This window comes from Mycteria americana, chromosome 9 (assembly GCF_035582795.1).
Source record: "Mycteria americana isolate JAX WOST 10 ecotype Jacksonville Zoo and Gardens chromosome 9, USCA_MyAme_1.0, whole genome shotgun sequence".
NCBI lineage: Eukaryota > Metazoa > Chordata > Aves > Ciconiiformes > Ciconiidae > Mycteria > Mycteria americana.
The window spans coordinates 31,746,840-31,770,414 of record NC_134373.1 but is presented as its reverse complement, the minus strand read 5'-3'; the positions used below and the strand labels follow the sequence as shown (position 1 = coordinate 31,770,414).

The following is a 23,575-nucleotide window of genomic DNA, read 5'->3' as shown; positions in this document are numbered from 1 at the left end:
AGCTGCAGATTCCCTTGCATAATTTAGCCGTCTGCATTGCAGACATCTGATGGGAAATCATCCACAAATTTGGCAGGGAGGGAGGATGACAAAAGCAGCTGTTTCTCCCCATAATCACAGGTACGAATTCACAACCGTGTTGGTTGCATGTTCACTTAATAGTCATAATGGTCAGAGCCATCAGGCCATGCCCAGATCTCCAGGTTTCTGCTTTAAAAAAAACCAAACCCAAACCATCACCTTATGAAGGATCAGGAGCTCAAGAAGTTTTATGTATCCTTTTCCCTATGGGTATTTACTCCCACCAAACTGTCCATCTCCTTCTCACCAGCAGTACTGCCCACCCAGGTAAAATTCCAGATACTTAAAGATGTTTCAAGGCTTGCTGCTTTCTTATAAGATCAGCAGAAGCAGCTTCAACATCTTTAACATGATATTGAATTCATATTTTCAACAGCTAGAAATGTCTGCACGCATACACAAATTCAGACCCCCCCACCTCACTACTGTACTGTTAAAGGTAGGTTTGATTTGACCAAGTATCACATTGCTTAGGAATCAGGGACAAGCAAACAGCTTTATGGCTTTACAAAAGACAAAGCCTGTGAAAGGTCAGCTTGGAAAAGACTCTGAGGAACTAGAAATACAGAATTAGAAGGAAAATACTTCAGCAGTCTGGATTATTGCAGTCATGCTACATTTATGCAGTTGCAGCCTAACGCCTTGGCTGCGTGGGCTGCACAGTCATCCCAGTGACAGGAGAGCAGTACAGCATCTCGTCCCCACCATTATCACCATCTCACTAGCATTGCCACAAACTCACAGTGCAGTCAATCTGTGCTTGCAATGATCTGTGCAAATCCAATCCCAGCATGTACACACAGAAGAAAGTCCCTGCCTGCTTCCAGCAGCTCTTCAGTGTGAAGTCAGGGCACAAAACGACTACAAATCGGTCACCCCTTCTCCTATCCATATGACTTGCTGAGGCGGTAGTGACCCCATCCCAGCCACGGTCTCTCTCGGGAGCACCTTATGCGTATGCTGCAGAGCACGCACGGCAGGCAGGCACAAGATGCCCCCAGGGGAAAGCCTCAGGGGACCGAGAAAAATAGAGTAGCGCAGTGTGGGTCACTACCAAACAATTCAGATGGACACAAATGAACTCCTGATCAGGCCGCAGGAGCAGGCCAACACCACATGAACTACCTGACACCTGCCTGATACATCGGGACGCACGCCGAGCGAGCCAAGCCTCACCTCCCTACTTCATCACCTTGGTTGTAGAGGTGAAAGCATTTGAAATCCAATTCTTGATCATCTTTTCTATGCTGGTATAACTGTTTCCCGCCCAGCATCACTGAAACTGCTCAGCAGAAGAAGATTTATAACAGCTTTAGACAGTTACAGTACGAGCTTGGATTATTTATTTATTTTTTAAAAAGAGTCAGATCACTGCATTACATAAGATAAATCAGATCAAACCGAGAAGAGAGCTTAACCAAATGTATCCTCTGGGAACCCTGTCTGCATCCATGCCATATTCACAGCTCTGGCAGAAGGGCTGCCTTCCGCCAGCAACGGCCCTCGGCAGAGGAAGGCTCAGCACAGAGGGACAGGAACACCGAGCGGGTTCTGCAGGCTGCCTCCACGGGATTTAAAAGACGACAGCTCTGATGACCTCCTGCATAACACATGCTTCTGCCTTCATTTATGGTCACGCTGGAGCATATCTTCTTTTGATGTAAAGACTCAGGGGAAAGGGTGAATATTCTCCAAGGCTAACCTCAGCCACAGGCTCCTACCTCCCAGGGGTCCCTGAGAGTTAAGCAGGGAGAGCGATTTCTGCTCTATCTTGCCCTCAGTGTGCTCTCTCTGCTTTCAACCCTACGGGGAGCCCTGGCTGAGCCAGGCTCCTGAAACTAGCCTTTGAAAAATATACCCCCATCTGCAATGGCACAGACTCCAGCACGTGTCCAGGAAAGATCTTTAAGCTAACCACCATCTTTATTTAAAATAAACTATCAACAAAAATCACACGGTTCCTTATTTCCATTCCAAATCTGGCTTCAGCTTCCGGCTATTGGAGATTACGCTGCATGTATATACCCTCTTAGTCAAAACTACACGGTGCAACTGGTAGAAATCAGTGTTGGGAGACGATGGTGCCTCCTACCATCCCTCTTGGGTGGGAAAAGAAGTGAAGGAAGGTGGGTCAGCTGGCATCGGGAGATATGAATTACACTTCCTACACCAGCTTGGAGGAACATGGCCCTGAGTAGGTGTTGAAAATTAATCTTCCCCTATTGAAATGTGAAAGAGAGAGACAACAGCGTGGCTGCCTTAAGGTGAAATTCTTGAGTTTATGAAAAATACCACCAGAAGGTTTCCTTCTCAATTAAACCATAATTATTCTACATCCAAAAAAGAGCCCCTCCTTCTCCATTGTCAGATGATCAACAAAATTTTGCCTTGGGGAGGGAAGAGAAGTTGCACTGCTTTCCCTCACACTCTTACCCCACTATGGAAGACTTTATACTTTGGATTTAGCAATGAAAATGCCAGAGAACAGAGGTTAGGCAAAATTGCTTTGAATGTCCAGCTCAGGAAAATAGCATAGCAAACAAACGATTTCCTAGGATGCAATTTGTATAAAACATCAGCAAAATGGATGAAATGCAAAGAGATCTTCCTAAGAAAGGTACATCCCAAAGCACCTAAGCTCATGGGGCAGGGGTGTTAAAAGCAATGGTGACATTAGCTATTACTGCAAGATACCTATAAAAGTCAAGTATAAGGAAGGGATACTATGCAGAATGAACACTTTTTGCCCAAAATCAGAGCAGAAGTGGTTACCAGCTGAGATGCATTCACTTACTTAGGAGAAGGGTGCTGGGATGCTTGCTAATCACAAGCAGTCGGGACCCCAGAAGACACACCTCCACCATCAGCACAATACCTCAGTATCAAAGCAATGGATTAATTAATAACTCAGGAAGACAGCATCACTTGCCAGCTCGCCATCTGAAAGGGCACAAGGAGCAGACAGGCAGGCAAGCAATCTTTCACTGCAGGATTCTCTGTTCATTATTTGCCCTTTAAAGTAAGTTCTCTACCTTCCACAGGATAATAAAAATCGAAGCTATAAAGTATTTAGGAAGATAAACTTGATAATGAAAACTCTACTGGTAATGATTCAAGTAGCAGAGATACTGTAAGGCACTTTCCAAATGAGAGCCCTGCACTGTATATTAAGCTTATCCAGGCAAGGAAATTAATTTATTTCAGAAGAAATAAACCTGGTGCTTAATTCTTAAAGCTAATTCCTACTGTTAACCCATCATTAGAGGCAAGCAAAGTAAATCTGTAAAAACAAGTTATGCTTCACTCCTATCACAACTTACCACAAGAGCGTTAAGCGCTTATACATACACCAGGGTCAGGCCTGCGGGAGGACAGTCACCCACTCTGTGCACTCAGATGAGGACTTTCACTGGACAAAAAAGGCCAGCCAAAATTACAGAAGTCCTTTAAAAGACCACTCTGAATAACTGAATTATCTACAACAGATACCCACAGAAGGGGAGAACGGGGCAAGTCTCCCTTCAGCTGTCACCTCTCAGCTGCCCCTTGGCTCTCCAGCAGCCATAGCTAATTGTCTGCAGTAGTCTCCGTTAGTCAGTAAGGACTTTTTAGGAGAGAGGGAAGGCAATAGTAATGCAAGAAATGAGGCAGCAAAATCCCCAAAGAAACTAATGTTCCCTTCATACCACCTGCCACACATTCACAGGAAGATTTTTTTCTGATTGGAATAGCCTTCACAAATGTCTTCTTTAATAGAGAAACTAATTACTCCCTATTGGAGGCAACCATACAGTGATGCATTTTGAACAACTGCCCCAAATCCCACAAATGTTACAAAACCCAAATATCTACAGTTCAGCTCCGTTCTTTCCTCCTTTACTACTGTCCTGCATGCTTCTCTTGATACCCACAACTGCTAGCAAGTTGTTCAAAGTACACGCCATGTCCCCAGAACAGCACCACGGCACAGAGCAAGCTGAGATCCAGCCTGAAGGCAAAGTAGCCACAAACGCCCCAAAGGTCCGGTTTTGCTACTCTTTCTGTTATGAAGCTGAACCAGAGCAAGCCAAGGCTCCCCACTTCAAGTCCCGGCGCAGGCTGTAACCAGGCTGCCAGTCATCAGCTATCATTAGCTCTAGCTGCAATAATCTTGTCTGAGCTGTGTGCTCACCCATGGCAGATGGGGTTTCCTAAACTTGGGGGCCAAAAGCCTGATGGCCTGCCACAAACCAGTGACCGCCAAAGGCATCGTCCTACTTCCTTCGTGTTAATCAAGTCTTTGCAACGTTCAGTTATGATAAGCCCTCCCTACCCCAATTCTTGCAATACTGGAGCATCTCTCAGTCTGGACACGGCTCGCTACATAAAACTCCCACGCAAGGTGAAATGTTATCTCCACTTCACAGATTGGAAACCGAGACAAATATTTAGGGACTTGGGTCACGATTGTACAAATCAAAGCAAGGCAAGGAACTAAACTTTTACATCTCCAGGCCAAGGCTATTGCTTTTATCACTGGATCATCCTTTTTTTATATGACTTTACTCTGCTCAAAGAGCACAAACTGCTTCAAAAAGACAATCCTCTTATATGAACTGTGTGCTCTACTATCAAAAGACTAACACAAAAGAGACAATGGACTCCATCATTACTGTCCTCATCCTTTTCATTAGGTATCCTATCAAGTTTTACTGCACAAGCTAGTTATTAGGATTTTTATACTCTACACATTCCTGTTTATATTAAGTACCACTAAAAATCCATATTGATTTTTATTTTTAAACCCTCAAGAGACATAAGTGGCATGGTCATTAAAGGAAAAATTCATATCAGGTTCTTAATTTCCTGGTTTGCTGAGTTTTCAAGAACTCCTGTTTTAATGTGTGATTAAATCTCCACTGAAAATCATTGCTGTAATTAGATTAATGAGGCAGGTCATTGCACTGAACTGTTTACAGTCCCCGAGATTTTTGGTAATATTCAAATATATATAATATCAAGCAACATCCTGTTGTAGACTTAGAAGATTTTAAATATTGATGAACCTAGTCTGAGTGCCCCAGTCCTCCTCTCTCTGAAATCAACAGTCAGAACTTGCTCACTTCAGTGGAAGCAGATTCAGGAGCCAAGAATTGACCTGTTTCTAACTGGTTTATATGAAGAATGTATCTGTTCCAGGAGCCTGCCAGTAACATACAGCTAAAAAGTACACACAATGAACAGAAACTTGGCACAATTTACGCTTGTCCAGGGAAGCATTTTATATATATATTCCATTAAAAATGCATTAAGGCAACATTAAAGTTAGGCACCTAAGAGTCAGGAAACGCGATGCCGAAACTGAAGCAGATCTCTTCTCTTCCCCTATCTGTCTGGACTTTTAAGCAGCAACATTCATCATCCAAGTGCCCTTGCACAACAATTCAATCTTTCAGTGATCAGGGCATTGCAACAGCCCATCCTGACATCTGCATTGCTTCACCAAGAAACCCAACAGAGCTAAGTACTGCCTATGACCTACATAATGGTCCAGAAAGTTTGCTGTGTTCAAAGCTTTCTCCAATAACTCTAAGAGCAAGGAGAACATTTTTGTGGGGTCTAGTAGGAACAGGATCGAGGCCACAACAAGCACCTTGACACATGCGCGTCTCCTTCTATATTGTCCCATGGACTAGTATACATAGCTATATCACATGGATATGGCATCTGCCAAGCTTCCAAATACACGACCTGCCTTACACACTACAAACTTCCAGTAATCCTTTCAGGCTGCAGCCAAGGCACAGAACTGCTTGCCTTTGTTTTCTTCTCTGACTACAGCATCACTGAATAACAGGCACAATTGTTTCTAAAGTATCACCCATACAGAAAGTCCAATGTAAAAAGCAGAGTTCATTCGTGAGGTTGGATTGTCAAAGCTTATAAAGACCTTTCAGGAAACTCTAAACCAAACCCTTGATCGAGGGCTACATCCTGCCAAGCTTTCGGCTTCCAACTCCCTGCCGTTTCATACTGCTAAAGTGCACTTTGAAAACACAGCTTTTCTCTGCAACTTTTGCCATTCAGTAAGCTCTTCTCACACAGAGTTATCTTCAACCAAGGTCTGATCAACATTATACAACTGGAAACAACGGCAGAGTGAAGATGTGGAGAAATACTGGAGTAGAAGCTATTACTGCTGCTGCCGATGCTCCTCCTGGGAAGCTACCTGATAGTCCTCCACAAGGACACTAGCCAGGTGCACGGCTTCTCTTCGAAACACCCAGTTTGGCTGGTGCCAAGACTGACCTTTGGTGACGAAAGAGTATTTTCCACCTGAACTGATACCATCAATAGAGACAAGCAGAAGCTTCTTATGAAGACCTACTGCTAGATGCTGTCAAATAAAGGAAGGGGGTTCCTAGCATGGGTCTAACAAGAACAGCTTCCCAGCTACCTACCATTCGTCTTTATCCTAGAGGCTGTACATCTGAAAGCAGATGCCAAAAGCTCTCTATGTAGCCACTGAATACAGCCAACATTTTATTTTAAAAATCACAAATGTCAGATATGACAGGGACAAATAAAAATTAAAGAATATTGCCATCCATTCTGCATTCAGCACTGCTTGCTGTTTGGATAACCCACAAGCCTTTAACCTCCAGTTAACTGGTGCAACTGCACTGGTTTACATTTAAAAAAATATCCTTGATTGAATCATGAATTAGCATGGAAAAACTTAAGATTTTATTTATTTATTTACCACAGGCTGCCAATGTTAGGCTGCTGCTGACCTGTGCTGGAAAGGCTATTTTTTCAGGCTGCACAGTAAATTAATTCTTCAGCCTTTTCAACTCCTGGCCTTTCTGTTGAGCCTGCCAACAGACATACCAATTAGTGCTCACTGCAACGGTAGCTTGCTTTCATAAGGAACCAGTGGGGGTCTGAAAGGGAGACTTATTTATTTATAGTTGTAAAACCCAGCATGAAAAAAGCAGATTTGATTTTGTGCGCACATTTTGGGTTTGCTTTACTTTATATTTAAAGTGAGCAATGGATTCCTACATCCTAATCTCACCACATGCAGCAGTAAGAAACAAAAACAAGTCCACTGAAACCAATGATGGTGCACTGGCAGGGAGAGATCCAAGTCTGCTGCTTGGTTAGAAGCTGGAGGCCTTCATCTTGTATTGGGCTAATTGGCTGGCATTCTTAATAATAAGTCCACAAAGTGGCTTAAAACCTTGGGTTTTAATGCACTAGAGGGAGGAGGGAAGGGTGTGAAAAGCTGTTTTTCAAAGCTAAATTGATAAAACAGCTCCCTGTGCAATTAAAAACCTGCAAAGCTGAATAGTTGGCTTTGGAAAGCACCAATTGCGTAATTTATCAGGCTGGTTTATAAAGGGAGAGAAAATATCTGAGGACAGGAAAGGAATTTCGTGGACATTTCAACAACATATCGAAACTATAGTGCATTTTATCATCTCAAGACTTATTTTTGCCCTCCTTTCCGTTAGGGGGGGAGCAAGAAAAGGTGTATCAGGGCTGCATCTCCAAAGCAGTTTCCAAGAACAAATTAAGAAGGGGAAGCAGGGGGGAGGGGAAGGGGCACTGCATTTTCCCTGCCTCCCCTCCTTCCTTATCAAGGGAGGAAAACTGTGATGGCTCCAAAATCCCACTAAGGGTATTGACATTTTTCTAACTGTAAGTCCTGCAACTACCGCTTATATAAAGTCTCTGAAGAAGTCCTGTGAAGAGGGCTGGGAAGAAGACATGTTTAACATGAATTTAAGCTCATGTACAAGGAAGAAATGTTGCAGGAAAACCATTTTAATAGTTTAATCCTTTAAAAAGCAAATGCACACTCACACAGTACAGCCACAGCACCTTCTTCCCCTCTGTGACTGCTGGCATCAGCACTGGACCACAGACTTTGTCATGGCTGATGGGGTATGGAGGGGGGGAAGCAACCCCAAGCAACCATCAGAGGTGACTGATGACCACCACTCATTAGCAACAGGGACTACTCAGATCTGTGCTTGCTGAATGTGCTCGGGGAGGCTCCAGCTCATGGTGGTGCCAAGACATTATTCTACATGAGGCTGCAGGAACAGGTATGCTTTAAAATGTTAGCAATGATGTCATTCATGTTAACAATACATAATGAAAAGTAACTCCTGTGCATGAAAAGCAGACACTTTTAGAACCCATTTCTGAATTGACTTTAATTTCAATCCTACACTTTAAACACCCTTCAGTAGCATTTGAACTGACTTATCAGCGACTTAGGCTTATTTTGTGCAAGACTCTGTGCAAGACTCTGAGATGTGCTTTGGAGAAAAATGCTGCAAAAAAATGCAGAAAGGGAAATTCATGGGGTTTTTACTCCTTTGACAAAACCAAGTCAGAAAGACTGCAACCTGCACTAATTTGGCAAATATTTTGGACAGAATTATTTTTAAAATTGCATTTGACTCAGCAAACACTTTGATGCAGAAACTGAAAACACATACAAGGCTTTTTTGTGCTCAAGTGACTTGGGGCATTTTAAGTCCCAGCAAGTCCCCATGTCACTAAAGCATTTAACAACACTTGACTGGCAGCATAACCCATATTTAGAGACATTCAGAACCCAGCTGTCATCTTGGGCATCTAAATAAATCGATCAGCTGTAGGCACAGATATCAAGAAGCACATACAGACACGGAGTCTTTATTCTCATTGCTAACAGAAGACTACCATAAGCTGCATAGATGCCTTTATTTATGTTATGGTACAGATATAGCTTTGGTTGGTGTGATACATCTTCTGTTACAGACCCAGAAAGAGGCCCACTAACACAACTGTGTTATCTCATGTTAGCAAATATGATCAATCCAAGCAAAAACTCCAAATCCTTTGTGGGAAAGGGCCATTTATTTGTTCTTTTGTACAGTGCAGGAAATCTCAGTTCATAACTGAAGTTTCTGGGTACAACAGCAACATGTACGAAAAACACTTCAGATGTCTGCAAGACTCCAGTCTGGATATATCCAGGATAACACTATGCTTGCCACCAGCAATTACGAAATTTCATCAAAAAGCTTGAATAAGGAGCACGACGCTGGACATCCTTCGCAGATGGCTGGTGAGGGAGAAAGCCTTCAGATTCCTGGCTATCTGGGTCACTCTTTACCTATGCTAAATATTCAGATTTATCTTAAGGGCTTTCCAAAGGAGTTTTCACAGAAAGTTCAAAATCCTGTTTCATGTCCCTAGTGACCTGCAAAATGAAAGCAGGATGAACTCATCCTGCTCACCCACACTCACTCACCTTTCTCAGGGCCAGCAGTAACGACTCGAAGCAGCACATCTTCTGTGTAATGGTTGTGCTAAATTATTGCAGAAAAGGTAAAAGGTCTCTGACAGCAAGAGGTGCAAGTTGCATGCTGCAGACCTTCCCTATGCGTTTAAATCACAGGTAGCTGCTCTAGTTGAACCTAGTTATACTAGGCTGCACTTAACACAAAATGATGTGATGCCTTTAATTGGGCTAGTAAGTGCAACTGATTGTAAATAATTATAGCGTGGTCTTCAGGGATGATCATTAGTAGCCACAGGCATGGAGACCCAATTGGCCACGTTCATCACAGTGCCTAATTCTGTAGTTCATAGGTACTTACCAGGGATGTGCTTGGTTCAGCTGTATCTTCAGCACTTGAGGGCGGGGATAAAAAGCTTCAATTCCTCACGCATCTTTTAATACTACACTCTATTAATGCATTGGCCATCTGACTATGCAATTAAAGCATCACTGAAATAATTCTCCCTCTAGTAAAAGAGCTTCTTGTGAACACAAGATTGATAGCATGCTAGAAAAACTCCAAGTCACATGTATGCTGCATGGTGACACAGGGTTTTAAGTATTTGCTAATTCCAGGCCAGTGTTGAAATCCCCTTGCTTATTCTTAGTTACACAGAAGTATATCCTGAGTTCTGGGCCTATTTCGTACATCTGTTTCAACAATTTTTTTTTATTAATACATACTTCTTAGAAAAAACTTTCTCACCCTAAGCTACCAAGGTTAAAACATGTAAGATGTCCTCCGTTTTTACCACTTCTTTTACTGGAGTAATTTATCTCCTAATATTCATAAGGTGATTCCATTAGCACATTTAAGAAGTCCTAGGAGAAGATCTTTTAATCATGGAGATAACTGTTTATGATAGTTGTCTGTCGTTAATTAGTTTGCAAGCCTTACACCCTCTGCTGAGGATGCCCCGAGAGGATTCTTACAAACACAGATCTTTTACACAGGTACAAGCTGGATTCTGCAAGTAGGCATACCACTACCACCTGAATGTAAATAAAATGCTCCAAATATTCAAGCTGCATTTAAAATGGAGTTGTTCTGGCAAGAAACATTCTTTATCCCAATTCTAAGCAGCTGGAACATGTTATCAGGAGATTGCAACAGCCTGATTCAGGCATTTGATTTATTAACAGCATTTGCCAAAGTACTGCTGTACCTTAGCACAGAATGCCCCTTAGTACAAAACATACCTAGCTGGAAGTGCCCCTCCTCTCCAAATAGGTCATGCAATATTATTATCCCTAAAATTGTATTATTTGTGTTTTAGAAAATATTTAAAAAACCTAAAAACTGAACAGAGCCCTGTTCAGATTTATAACTAACTTGAATTTGCTATAAAATTTGATTGTAGTTGTGTGTATTCATCTATTTTTAATCTGACTTCCTAAAGGAATAAGGTTTGCAGGGCCAACCATCGATTTCTTCCCCCTCTTCCTCCTCCCAAATAGATGACTGGACTCCTTTGCCCATTTACAAAATCAAAAAATGGCAAAGCTTTCAAATACAACTAAATCTCTGTAAAGATACAAAAATCTGGACTAGAGAGAGGACACTTATCCCTAACCACTGTGCAGAGAGGGAAAGGAGGGAAATTCAGCAGTTACATTTCTGTTTGCAGCAGTTGTTCGGCCAAACCAGCAAGCGTACAGCTCCTGAGGAGCAACAGCCCGTGCTGTCGCTTGCATGCCGGGGTGCGTGGAAATTTGGGGGAAGGAAGGATTTGTGTAACGAAGGATATCTCCTGAGCAAACCAGGCTTCATCAGTTCTGCTACTTGTGTTTTGGTTTTCAGACCAGGCGTTAATCTCCGGTCCCGCTTTTATTAGTACAAATAATCCAGTGAACACAGCGACAAAACAGCAGCCAGTCACCCGCTTCAGTGGATCAAATCCCTAGACATTTCATCGGGCAAAGGAAATTCATTATGGTATGTTTTTCAAATGAGTCTTATGAGCAGACCTTCAAAAAAGGCATTTTGGAGCTAACTCCTGCTGGCTTAAAGGGAAGCAGGATTTCAGCCTCCGTGCCAAGACCCTCTGTTGTTCAGCTGTGAGCACACAGCCTGCCTCCAGAGCCCTAACCTTCAAATCTATGCCCATGAAAATGAACATCTCGCCCAAGTGCAACTGCCAGCACAGCAGCAAGAGGAGACAAGCTGTGTATCACCCAACATAGCAGATCTGAGCCTGAACCTTCCATCGCAGACACAAAGAATTGGTAGAACCAGGTAGGTAGCTGAAACAGCTTACATCCTAAGTGAACAAAGTGGTTAATGCACTCTCCCACCCAACAGCATACAGGAGGACAACGTGGCTGGAACAGCTTTCTGAAGGCAATACCTCTGGGCAACCCACTGCATTTTATCGCTCAAGCTAAAACGTCAAGTCATGAAAAAAATCATCCCAATGCATTCTCAGTCAAACAGTAAGTAGTATCACTATCAGCTCTGCGTTAGTTTTCAAAAGTCCTGGGGACTTTCTGAACTTAGATCAAGTTTTAGCATACTTCAGCACAATACGTAATGACCATCGCTCCTCACATCGCCAGAGAACAAACTGCAGCAGGGGGAGTGAAAATGCTCAAAATGACACATCAGCAGCCATGAACAAGGACTAAGGAGCTCACGGTTCTCAAGGTGAGCCGCTCAATCAACCAGAGCTCTGCTTTGAAAGCAAACAACACAGAAGACAAGCTGAAAATGGAAAATCATGCTGTAAAATGATGAGTCCTCAAGACTATTTAAGCATCATTACACCCTTCAGTTATGTTTTGACTCAGCCTACAAAATGTCTCTTCCAGCAGCAAATCTCCATCCTAAACTTGAAGTCAGCAACTTCACAAACATTTCATGCCTTGTGTTTTTAACAATCATCACAAACAAGAAAAGCCTGGACTTTGAGTTCATGGCTCTGTGAAACCTCCACAGAAAATCATCATGGGTTTTATTAGCAAGCATTTGGCTCAGTACAGAATAGAAAAAAACAAACTCACATGGTGCATGGAACATCACTAGCACAGATGAATGATCTTTTATAAACTTGTCGAAGTCCTCATCAGTCAGGTGATAAACTACATTTTCTTCATCTGCCCAGGGAGTCTCCGGAGCCTGTGGCTGAGGTGCCTGTGGGCTACAAGACAAACAGACACAGCTGAAAAGCAGCTCTCTGGTGCTAAGCAGTCATTTTGGCAAGTCGGACTGCAAGGAACCGCTTTGTGCAGATGTCCATGTATGACACACTAACCCTAATGAACAGCTTCCATAATTGTACCCACCCAGAACTCATAAGCACTGAAACTCAGATAAAACTGGAGGAGGAATAAAAAAATCCACAAGAAGCTCGTGAGGACAGATCAGCAATGGATGGGGATGGAGCAAGGAGATAACCAGACTGCTTGGTTATTACATTATAGAAATAAGATGAATTTTCTGCTACTCTTTTACCCTCCTCAGCAGGATGCTCCCTTTCTCACAGCATTCATACTTTGTAGTTCACAGGAGCCATTGCAAATGAAAGAAAACAGTAGTGAGCAGAAAAACAGCCAATCTAACCAGTCACCTTGAATACTGACAGCACGATTAGGGCTGACAGAGAAAGAAGGTGGTGCAGTGTTGGGACCATGAGCCAGCTACACAGACCATTTCCCCAGGAATATACAGTTTTACCTTGAACAACCCTGTGATCTGGGAAAGCATTGTTATGTCCTCACTCGGCGGTGGGCTTGTAGGCCTAATTCAGCAAAGCTACTCAACTGCATGCTTAACCTAAAAGATAAGTGACACGTTCTACTGACTTCACTATGATTGCACATGAATTTAACCATCTTTGATGGATCAGAGCCAGAGAGACTGCTCAAAGACATGGTGACAAATCTGGAAACTGAACCCAAGCTCCTCTGGACCAGTTCAGTGCTCATCATCCCGCTAAACAATTGTTCTTGGATTTTATTAATGTACATTAAAAAGAGAATTTGGCAGATGTGAACTAAACTATGCTAATTGACATTTTATTTATTAAAGCAGCGTTCACATAAAGGACACCCAAACATACGAACATTTGGAGCCAGACTTTGAAGCTATTTTATCCTTGCCAGTTGTAATAATGAGTTCCAAATACCCCCCAAAATTCCCCAAATTCTTTGGCAAAGTACAGGTCTGGATGTGACCCCATCTCTGGTGAAAACAGATTTACTATTTTTGATTAAAATGTATTATTGTGTTAGCTGCCTGGAACAAGGAATGGCAAACGGATGATAACTCATTTATCCTGCCTTGCTCATTTCTAGGCTGAAAGCCTAGTTTGATAAAAAAAGCAGTAGAGAGATCCACAGATTCAGATAGCAAATTCTGTTGATGTAAGCAATGGGTATGATCCAAGAATATTAAGCAATCCACGCAAAACTGTGATGCACACCTCTGCTGCTGCTTATATGATAAATGAACCAAGAAACAAACATCAAATCAAAGATCAGAGCTGCACTCAGCCAAGCAGCCGAGACAGAAAAACAGGCAGGTCCCCGTCCACAAGAGTTTACTCTCTAAAAGCTTAGCAGACAATCAGTTTGTTTGTTGCCAAGCCTGTAAGAGAGCAATAATCTGCAAGTATCCTGGCAGAGTGAAGGCTTTCCAGAAAACACCATGACAGTTAACGAATTTGGAAGGGGAGTTGGGTTGAGCAGGCAGAGCATGATGAATGTGGACACAGTGGCTACAAAGCACTGGGAGAACGCTGTGTTTAGCAGGGCCTGGCATGACCTATTTCAGTAAGGAATTAGTAAAGCAGGGCACAGGATGTTTATTCAAATGGCCCAATTTAAAATGCTGTGCATGCTAATAAGCCTACACAGGAGTTGGTAAGAAGTACCTCAAGGCCTGGAGGAAGTAACAAGCAAAATTTAAAATGTCATTTAAAACTGAGACAAGGCACATCCAACGCCTGAACACCAAAAATAGGATGACAGAAGTCTGGAAGAGTTATCGAGAGCTAATTCAATTAAGAACAGAGAACAAGTTCTTGATTTAACTGAGTAGCTGGTGCTAAGGAAGGGCCCGAGAGGAGTCCATAAAAACAGCTATTGAAGGCAGCAAGAAGCTGTCTGGCTTGCCTACCATCCAGACTGATACAGTTGTGTCTCAGATTTAAAAAAAAAAATTAAAAAAAAAAAGAGAGAGAGAAAGAGAGAAAAAGAATTGTAATATGTACAAGATGGCATCTCTTGTGTTAATAATGCTGTGTGTTGGAGTAAGGCTGTATGATGGTTTCTCTCTATTGGCTCATTAAAACATCTGAAACTCCATTAGATAGTAGCCAGTGCCTATTAGGAAGATAAGAGAGGTTAAGTATCTAAGACTGATGCATTAGCACACTTCAGCATAAGAAAGAAGCACCTTCAATAAGCAGTAAAAGAGAAGGTGTTGGAGCCCTCCAAACTAGCAGCTCTCGTTCTGAGAGAAAAGAACATGGAAAACACCTTTTCAATAATTTAAATAATTCTAACCTTCATTAAGTTATATCGTGCCCTCCCCAAAAAATTAGCATAGATCAACCACTTTCAGCACTTTACGAGTAACATTTAGAGGGAAAAAACAGAGAAGGGGGAGAGGGAAGAGAGAACAGCTGCTTTTCTGTAGTGTGTACCTAGTGTCCACAAAAAAGCTCATTTCATACGGCTCAGTGTCTGCTGGATTCTCTTTTGAGAATCTATGATGACAGCACACACGTGCACAGTATAAAAACACATTGGCTTTCCTCACCATGGGCTGCCGCGTACACTGGCACTGCCGTGCCCCTGCTCCGCAGAGCAACGCCCCACGTCAGAGCGACTTCTGACACAATTTTAATATTATACTATTCTGAAATATAGCCTATATACCCTGAAACAATCTAATTACACTCTTTGGCTTTCCTAAAGCCCTAGCCATACCATTTGACTACTTGTACTGCAGATTCCTCAGAATAATATAATATTATGCATGTAGCAGATTTACCCCATGTATAATTTTAATTGCAACATCGATTACTGGCAAAATTCAAGTATGCATAATTTCTCAACATGGTTTCCTTAAAAGTTGTACTTATTATACAAAACAGGGGCAAGATGGCTACTGCTCAGATCATCTTTTGGGAAACTAATAAGCATGCACTAACACTAAGTGAGGACAAACAGCTGTCTTTAGCTCTGGACTGCTGAAATATCAGCCAAAGCCCACAGTGGCTTGTTAGCAGAGATTATCACTGGAAAGAGCTTGCAGCTGTTCTGCTTTGCTTCCAGTAGCTGTGTTCACTTGCTGTCACAGCACTGATATAAAGGCACTGCATATTACAGGGATTATCTGGATATTATGTGGGCAGACAGGGGAAAAAACCCCACCTCAAACATCTAATGTTTCACATATGGTAGCCAAGAGATAAACACATCCTTGCAAAACTGAAAAGCATAATAAAGTGCAGGTGATGAAGTCATATCCTTGCTCCAAGAGCTGATCATCTCCTCAACATTGCTGGAGTTGCCATCTTGATCATTCATATCTGAAGGCTTGATGGACTAAATGAGGCTAAATTCCTCCTCTTTGATCCACCGGGCAGTACTCGCCTGCAGTGTTCGTACCTCCTGATGCTAACAGGAATGCTGCTGTCACTTCATTCGTGGGTTCCCAATCCTGAAGCACCTGGCCTACCACTGCTGAAGACCCTGGGCCGCCTGCAACCATACTCACGTCCCCAGGGTAGCCCCACTGGTACAGTAAAACACATTTATTCTGAGCCAGTTTTGCTAAGCCATATTATCACAACAGTTTGCAACTGCCTGTTCCTTCCCATGCATTTGTTTCCTTTTATTAGCTTCATTTCAAGATTATTTCCGTGGCTGCAGCAAACAAGGGAGGGTTACAACGATGACATAATGCCCAAGAGCCAGGGCTAACTGCTAACGGGCATTTCTCCATCACCAGACTATCTCAGCTCTCTCCAGCTGCTGACAATCGGCTCCACTGACAATGTGCTGATTTGCACCAGCTGAAGAGCAACTATACATACACTCACAGGCTTTTTCTGTCTCTCTCTCTCAACTGCTAGTCCCATAGGCTCATTCAGCCCCCAAAATATTTATGACTGCAAATAGCTCTCTTTAGGTAGAACAAGATGCTTTCAACACCACTTCATGTTATGACAGGAAACACAGACTTTGTAAAAATGACTAGCAATCCGCAGTGCCTTGATCTCCTGTTTGTCTCTGCAAGACACTCTAAAGGCTCCAGCTAAAGGCTGAAGAACCAATGAGAACTGCACACTTGGTATACACATATTTAATAAAACAACAAAGTCAGACCTTTTGCAAGGTGTTAAGTTCAGGCACGCAAGATCACTGGAAATTTAAGTTGGCATTTTTAACAAAGCTGAGATCTGTGTATCTGCATTTATTTTGGTCCACAGAGAGTCTCCTATTAGAGATGAAATGCAATTGTAAAATGCAAGGCATGCATGCTAAAAACCAAACACTATGCAATCTCTCTGTAGCCAGTCTCAGCAGGGTAGTTTTGTTTGCTCTTCTGAGCGGAGGGAATGAGGGAGAGATTGCTGTTCCTAAGCCATTACATTCTGTAAATAATGAAGAGTACATAGAAGGTGGAGTGTATGAAGTTCAATGCCTTACTTTTTCAGCCACTCTGCTATATCTGCTGCAGTAGCACCATAGTTCTCAAAGTGGAACAGGAACTTTCCTTTCCTGTAAAAGCAGCAAAACAAGGTTTAGTCCTTGCCCTGGAAGATAACAACATGCAATTATAGTTGAGGGTGTGATTTCTAAAGTAGTAGCAAAACATAACTGACTCAAAATAGCAGATTGTAGGATATCCCCGGACATTGTATTCTTCCTTTATCCTTTCAAATTCAGCAGAGTAAACATTCATCCCTGCAAGAACCTGAAAAAACAGAGCATAATTGTATTGATTCTTACAATACAGCAGGAACATTATAACTTTAAAATTTAAAGAGTTAAGTAAAAACAACTAAGGTCTGGGCAGATTCTGATTTCATTCATAGTGCCGTAAAGCAAGGGGATCTCTGTAAAAGCAGCAAAGTTTTTCTGATTTTGTGCAAGGGGGAACAGAGCAATATTTGAGTCTAGTGCACAGAAAGCACACACCAATCAGCTCGTCACCTCCTCCTTGCTCTGGGAAGTGTCTCCGTTTCTTTTTATTCACCCACTAACAGAAATACCTAAAGGGAATTCTCTTACTAGAGCACTACTCATGCTCTCTTTGCGTATTTGGATTTTAAGCTACAAGCCTAACTAGATTTTTCTTTCTTCTGCAAGTACATGGCTTAGTTTGCATCCAAACATTAGCTAGGACACAAGAAGTTCCACCCTCATCTCTCTGGTTTCCACTCCAGCAATGAATTTACAATCTCAGCTAATGTCCAGAAGCTCTAACCGACTAAGCACTGGCATTATCCCAGTTCAAAAATGCACTTACTGAATGGCAAGGGGAAATCAGCATTACGTTGATGTGAAAGTAAAATGTGCCCTATTTCCGTGAGCCCAGGAAATACCACATGGCATTTTTATGCTTTAAGTATGTTAAATTACCTGACTGGTAGGGTATAACGAGAGTTAAGAATTAACCTTGTCCTACAGATATCAAAAGAGGGACACAGAAGCATAGTAACTTTTCAGACTAGCAAGTGAAACAAAAAACCTCTCCTTCCCTTTCCTTACCTCTATCCCAACCCATCCTCCACCTCCAGAGCCCTTCACCTGAGCTTCAGGCTCAGGGCTCCTACAACTTATCCTGTGCCCTGTCCAACTGTCTTCCAAAAACTTCTGACCTGAAAATTTGAAGATGGGACTGATTCTGAGTTTCTGTGGGTGTGGGATTCACAGGGAGGTCGTTCTGCTGCCAAACCTTCAACCAGCAAGTTGCTGAGATACCACTTCATGATTAACTTAGTTTAATGGCAGTGACGGCTTAAATCATTTTAGCAGCAGGGTCTTAATCCAAACCCCTCCTCCTTCCCCCTCCAAAACCAGGATTTTCTCCTTCCAGCTGAAATACCACATCAGAATTTAATACCAGGTTCCTGACTGCAGCAAACTGCACCAACCAACCAAATGTGCTCAGAGCCAGCATGAAATAAATCTTAAAGCAGAAAATCCTCGTTTGAAGGTCAACCTTTTCTAAGAATGTGCTGGAAAGTCACAAAAAGATACTTTGTTTTCTCTCCCCTATCCTGGGAAAGGATAAAGGAAAGCTAACTGGGAAGAGTACAGAAATAGGGTTTATACTGGCTGGCCAAGTCTGTTACTTTGAATTTTCCTTGTAGTTCCAACAACCAGATTGACTTAATTCAGATGAGATTATCTAGACCCAATTCTCCCCTTCCCTTATCCTCTGTGTCACCACTTCAGGGTAGGTAAATGCAATAGGAACAAGACACAGTGGTTGCTTTATAAAGCGAGAACCAGGTTCGTTAACTAATTCCCTTATAAACACCAGTCTACCAGATTTCACACTTGCCGTGAACTTTCAGAGGATTTCCTAGGTTTTAAATGGGCGTTCCTGGCCATTTCAGATACTCTGCTACAGTTTCACTGTGTCCACCCAGCCTGCAGTGATTGATACAAGTCAATAACTTGGACTCATTCTGGTGTTCATACATCATATGAAGCATAATTAGCAAAAAGCCTATTACAATGGGATTCGTTTTTAATGACAAAAGTAACAGTTTTAGCTGGCCTATAATCACAGAACTATGTAATATCAGGCTGTCAGGGACTATCAAAATACACCTACTACCCAAAGCCAGGATCCTCTCTCTCTACCTAAGCTGCTCCTGCCAGATGTTTAGCTAATTTGCTTTTAGCAAAGGACCGAATGACCCTGACTTCAATTTAAGTCCATTACCTCTTGTAATAGCCACAGCAGACGTGAAGATCAGTTTATTCCTTTCACCTCTGCAGTGACATTTGACATATTTCAACACTTATCTGCTCTCCACCAAGCTACCTATAACCTAAAACAAATCTGAACCTTTCCTGGCTGGCCGCGTCTTCTGGGCTTCTGACTATTCCTCTTCTACTGTGACTGCTCCCTTGCTTCACAGTTTTCTTGGCAGGATTGCTGAAAAATTGGTACCTCACACCACTACTTGAAGCCTTCCTAGAGTCAATTTTAATGAACAGATTAAACAAAGGCTTCCTTTATTTGATATCTGAAATAAGCATAGGAACTTTATGCTTCTGAAGTCTCATGTTTTTACCAAAAAAAAGACCAGCACCAAAGAAGGAAGGCACTTAAGCATACGCTCAAGCCAGTCTTTACTGAGTAAAGCACTCCAGAGCACTCATGAAGTCCATGGGCCTTAAGGAGATGCTGAAGTGCTTTGCTGAGGACCAGTTCCTCCCTGCACTGGGGCCACAGTGCTTCGGTGACAGTCACTCACCAGAGCCCACCCTACCCACAAACCACGGGAATCTCTCGTGCCAAGGATAAAATAAGCCATCCCCTTCCAGTTCAGAGCCCCTTTTTTCCTTCTGCACTGGGTGTAATGGAATTGCAAGATCTAAACCCAATGTAACACTTTCATGCCACCTTCCCTTCCTCTCAGTAACAGTACTGGGACAAGAAACAACCAGTCCCAAAAGAACACAGCAACCAGCGACAGGTACAGTTCACCTTTCCATTTTTACGACCTATTAAATAGGCAATACTATACTTTATTTTCCTGCTATATAATAGCAATAATTGCTTTTGAGCCTGGCACATCCTGACAGCTAATGACAGGTCAGATTAAAAGGCCAAACCTCCAGCTCATCCAAACCAATCATAAACTTTCCAGCAAAGTCTGATCTGGAGGTCAACGTTGCTCTAAGGTACCCCATGGATAATTTATGATGGGTACAGCACAGTTAACTTTAGAAATGGCAAATGGTGTACGCATCCCACTCAGGAAGCTAATTAGGTCAAATTTAGACGAACAGACCGCTTTTTGTGAGAGACACAGGTGGCAGTGGCATAACAGGACTTTCCTCTGAACTGATCCTGCACTAAAAACTCTCCAGTGCAAAAAGCACCCCTGACCTGAGCTGCATCAAGCACAGGCACTGCCAGTCTCAGAGCTGTGCCACAGCCCTGTCACTCAGCTGTGCAGGATTAGCCCGGATCTACAGAAACCATTTTCAAGTGAGGAAGGAAATAATCAAACTAGAATAGATCTGGAGTTTAAATTTTCCGGTCTGAATTTAATAAAACAAGCTGCACATGGACAAGGAAGGGATAATTGCAGGAGAACACAGCGCTCTGCAGCATGCCTTCTCCCTGGCACTACCTCAGTAGGTGATTCTTTACATTCCTAATTCCTGTCCACCCCACACCTCACAAGGTACCTGCTGTGCAAGATGGGACTGCCTTCCCAAAGACTACAGCGCACATTCCGCCGAGGGGAGAGGGCATTAGAGTGCTGCCTGGCTAGACGAAAATGCTTTTGAAAATATCTTCAAGTGTTGTACCGTGTCCTAAATAAATCTGAACAACTCCCACTCATTTCAGCCCTAAGCAAACAAGGATTTAGAGAAAACACTTCTGAAAAACAACTAGTTGTGAGAACGCGGGGGCATCTGACAGTACTCGGTGCTTATGAGCAGCAATGGCCAGAGCTGCCCTAGCAATGAACCGCAGTGCTTCATCTTTTCCTCATCACATGCTGCCTCTCCCGAGAAAACCTGTGAACTCGACAGTGAATGATCCAACAGGTAGGATCAGACCAAATCCAGCTAAAGCCATGAAACAACAATCCTATTTCTTGGTCACTCATGTATTATTGATATGTTATAAATTATACATTAAGCACATTATAAAACCTTGACTTGAGAAGTGTCTTCAACTTGCTTAGAGAGATCAATACACCTTATTAGTACAAACAGGTAACTAAATTATTGTGACTGCTGCTGATGGATTTTATCATGGTCAAAACTTATTTTCATTTCAATCTGGTATGAATGCTAACTTTGTTGACAGAGCTATATTAAAAGTAAGATTTTATTAATGCTTATGCTTAGTGGCCAGGAGGATGGTCAGTAGCTAACGTAAGGAAATCCCCCTCCCATGACACTGTGATTCTCCACTAAAAAAGGGGATTAATTATTACTCTAAGGGCATCCATCCTTGATCCCTCTATGAAACATCAGGCCAAAAACCTGATCAAACCCATTACGGCAAACATTTCATTATCTTTACCAACATGAGCTCAACAAACTCACACATTAGAAACTAAACATAAAACTACATAGTGTCAGAGACCGTTTTTCCGTGGCAAGAACTACACTGGATTTAAAGGGCAAGTGAATTAACACCTCATTCTCCAAAGGTTTAAAAAGAATAAAAACCAAGAGAGAGAGAGTCCTGAAGGGATCTGGAACAGAGTAATTAATTTCTGGTTTGTTTCGACTTGCTTAAAAATTCCCCCCTTCGATAAGTATTTGTGGTTTTAAATACTCAAAAAAATAAAGCGTTAAAAGGATTTTTTAAAATTTTATATAAATCTTATCTTCTCACTTACATATTTACCCTTCAGTTCTGTGGCTGCCTGCTGGTAAGATGGCATCATTCTCTTACAAACACCACACCCTGATAAAAAAAAAAAAAGTATAAGTAATATGCCAACAACTCTGTTCAGATTGGTCTACAGGATCTATGTTCCAAAGCATATGAAATGACATTTTTTTTATACAAAAAATTTTAAAACAAAATTCCTTATCTATTTCACTAAATAATTATTAGATTATTAGTTTCTAAGGATGTTACTTCTTGTTACATGTAGCTATTTTTGCATGTTTTTCCTGCTATTCATTTTCATACTCATTTCTCATCCCAGTTTTGGAAAGAGTAACACCATCTTCTATTCCTCGGGCTCCAAGCTGAGCCCAGAGGGGAACTTAAGATGAAACTCACACTTCAGAAGTCAATGGAAGATGTCATGCTTGTGAACTCAAAACAAAATAAAAAGCTTCGTGCGTTTCTGGTCTTTAAGGGAGGGGGGAGGTACTTCAGATTCATCCCAGCTTAACAAGTCTTTGAAATTCATTTGAGACACATTTCCTAAACACTTTAAGCAGACATCAAAAGGTAAACAGTGCTCTGTTAATTGAGAAGACATAACTCAGAAGAAGCAACAGCCCTTGTAAGACACAATAACTTCACGTGCCAAGGAAAAGACAAATGGCAAGTGAGGAAGACTACCAATGTATAGCTGGAGTGTGCTAAGAGCTGTTTGATGACGCTCTGGAGTGCTAAGCAGATTAGCACTAAATCACCTTGCAAGTAGCAGGTTTCAGCCCTGCCAAGTAAAGTACTTGCATGAACGTGGGAAGGGGTGGGAGTGCAGACAGCATGAAAGAAAGGAAGCTGTGGCCAAGCACTTCAGACACTTGTGGAAACTCTTGTGTCCATCATGGGACAGTAGTCAACATTTTTATTCTGTTGAAGAGACAAGAGTTTTGAAAATATCTTCCAGAAAGGAGGAATAGATTTTGCAGCCACTGGTTTAGGATCACACCAGCATGCCTGGGAAGAACACCCTTTAATCAAAGAGAGCTCTTGTTTCTGTGGTCTTTCCACCTCTGATCTCTCTGCTCAAATTGCCAGTGAGGTTGTTAAATTAGTGCTGGTCAAAATGATGATTTCTTGGTGGGCACGGATGACTCATTTGAGGCACACTGAGGTCTTGCAGCTTCATCCAAACCACTGGACAGACATCAAAAGAAGCGAGTTGTTAACACCATCTTCTGGATCTTCTGTTTCTTCTCTCTTCAGCAGCCTCAGGCCCCGAACTCCCCCAGCTATCGATCTCTCTCTCTTCCCCTCTTCAACCTATTACCGCTCCCTGGACTCCCTTCTGGAGCACAGGCACATACCAGCCTCCTCCACCCAGCCATCACCCCTATAGTCCTTCCGTTCCCAGCTCTGCTGCTGCCTCAAACTTGCTGCTCCCAAACCCACTTCAGTACAACCTCTCCTGCCCACGCATTTCTGGGTTATACTGTTCAGGACATTGTCAAGGCATATATATCCCTATACGGGCATAAAAGGGTAACCTCAAAAAACTCATTTTCTCCTGTTCCTTCTTCTTGTATTTTGACTCAAAAGGAGGGGCTTAACTAAACGCATAT

General features: G+C 42.3%; 1 protein-coding gene across 2 annotated transcripts in view; it reads right to left on the bottom strand.

Annotated features, from left to right (window-relative positions):
* Nucleotides 1-23,575, bottom strand: part of PDIA5 (protein disulfide isomerase family A member 5) — a 102,845-nt gene that overhangs the window by 38,576 nt on the left and 40,694 nt on the right. For both annotated transcript variants that reach the window (XR_012777032.1, XM_075511481.1), the window contains exons 8-11: nucleotides 21,967-22,034; nucleotides 17,239-17,330; nucleotides 17,063-17,134; nucleotides 12,404-12,540 (exon numbers count right to left, since the gene is read on the bottom strand). Coding sequence is in view for 1 of the 2 variants with exons in the window: in XM_075511481.1 (XP_075367596.1) it covers nucleotides 12,404-12,540; nucleotides 17,063-17,134; nucleotides 17,239-17,330; nucleotides 21,967-22,034 (369 nt within the window). In the remaining variant the exon portion in view is untranslated. The remainder of the gene's footprint in view (nucleotides 1-12,403; nucleotides 12,541-17,062; nucleotides 17,135-17,238; nucleotides 17,331-21,966; nucleotides 22,035-23,575) is intronic.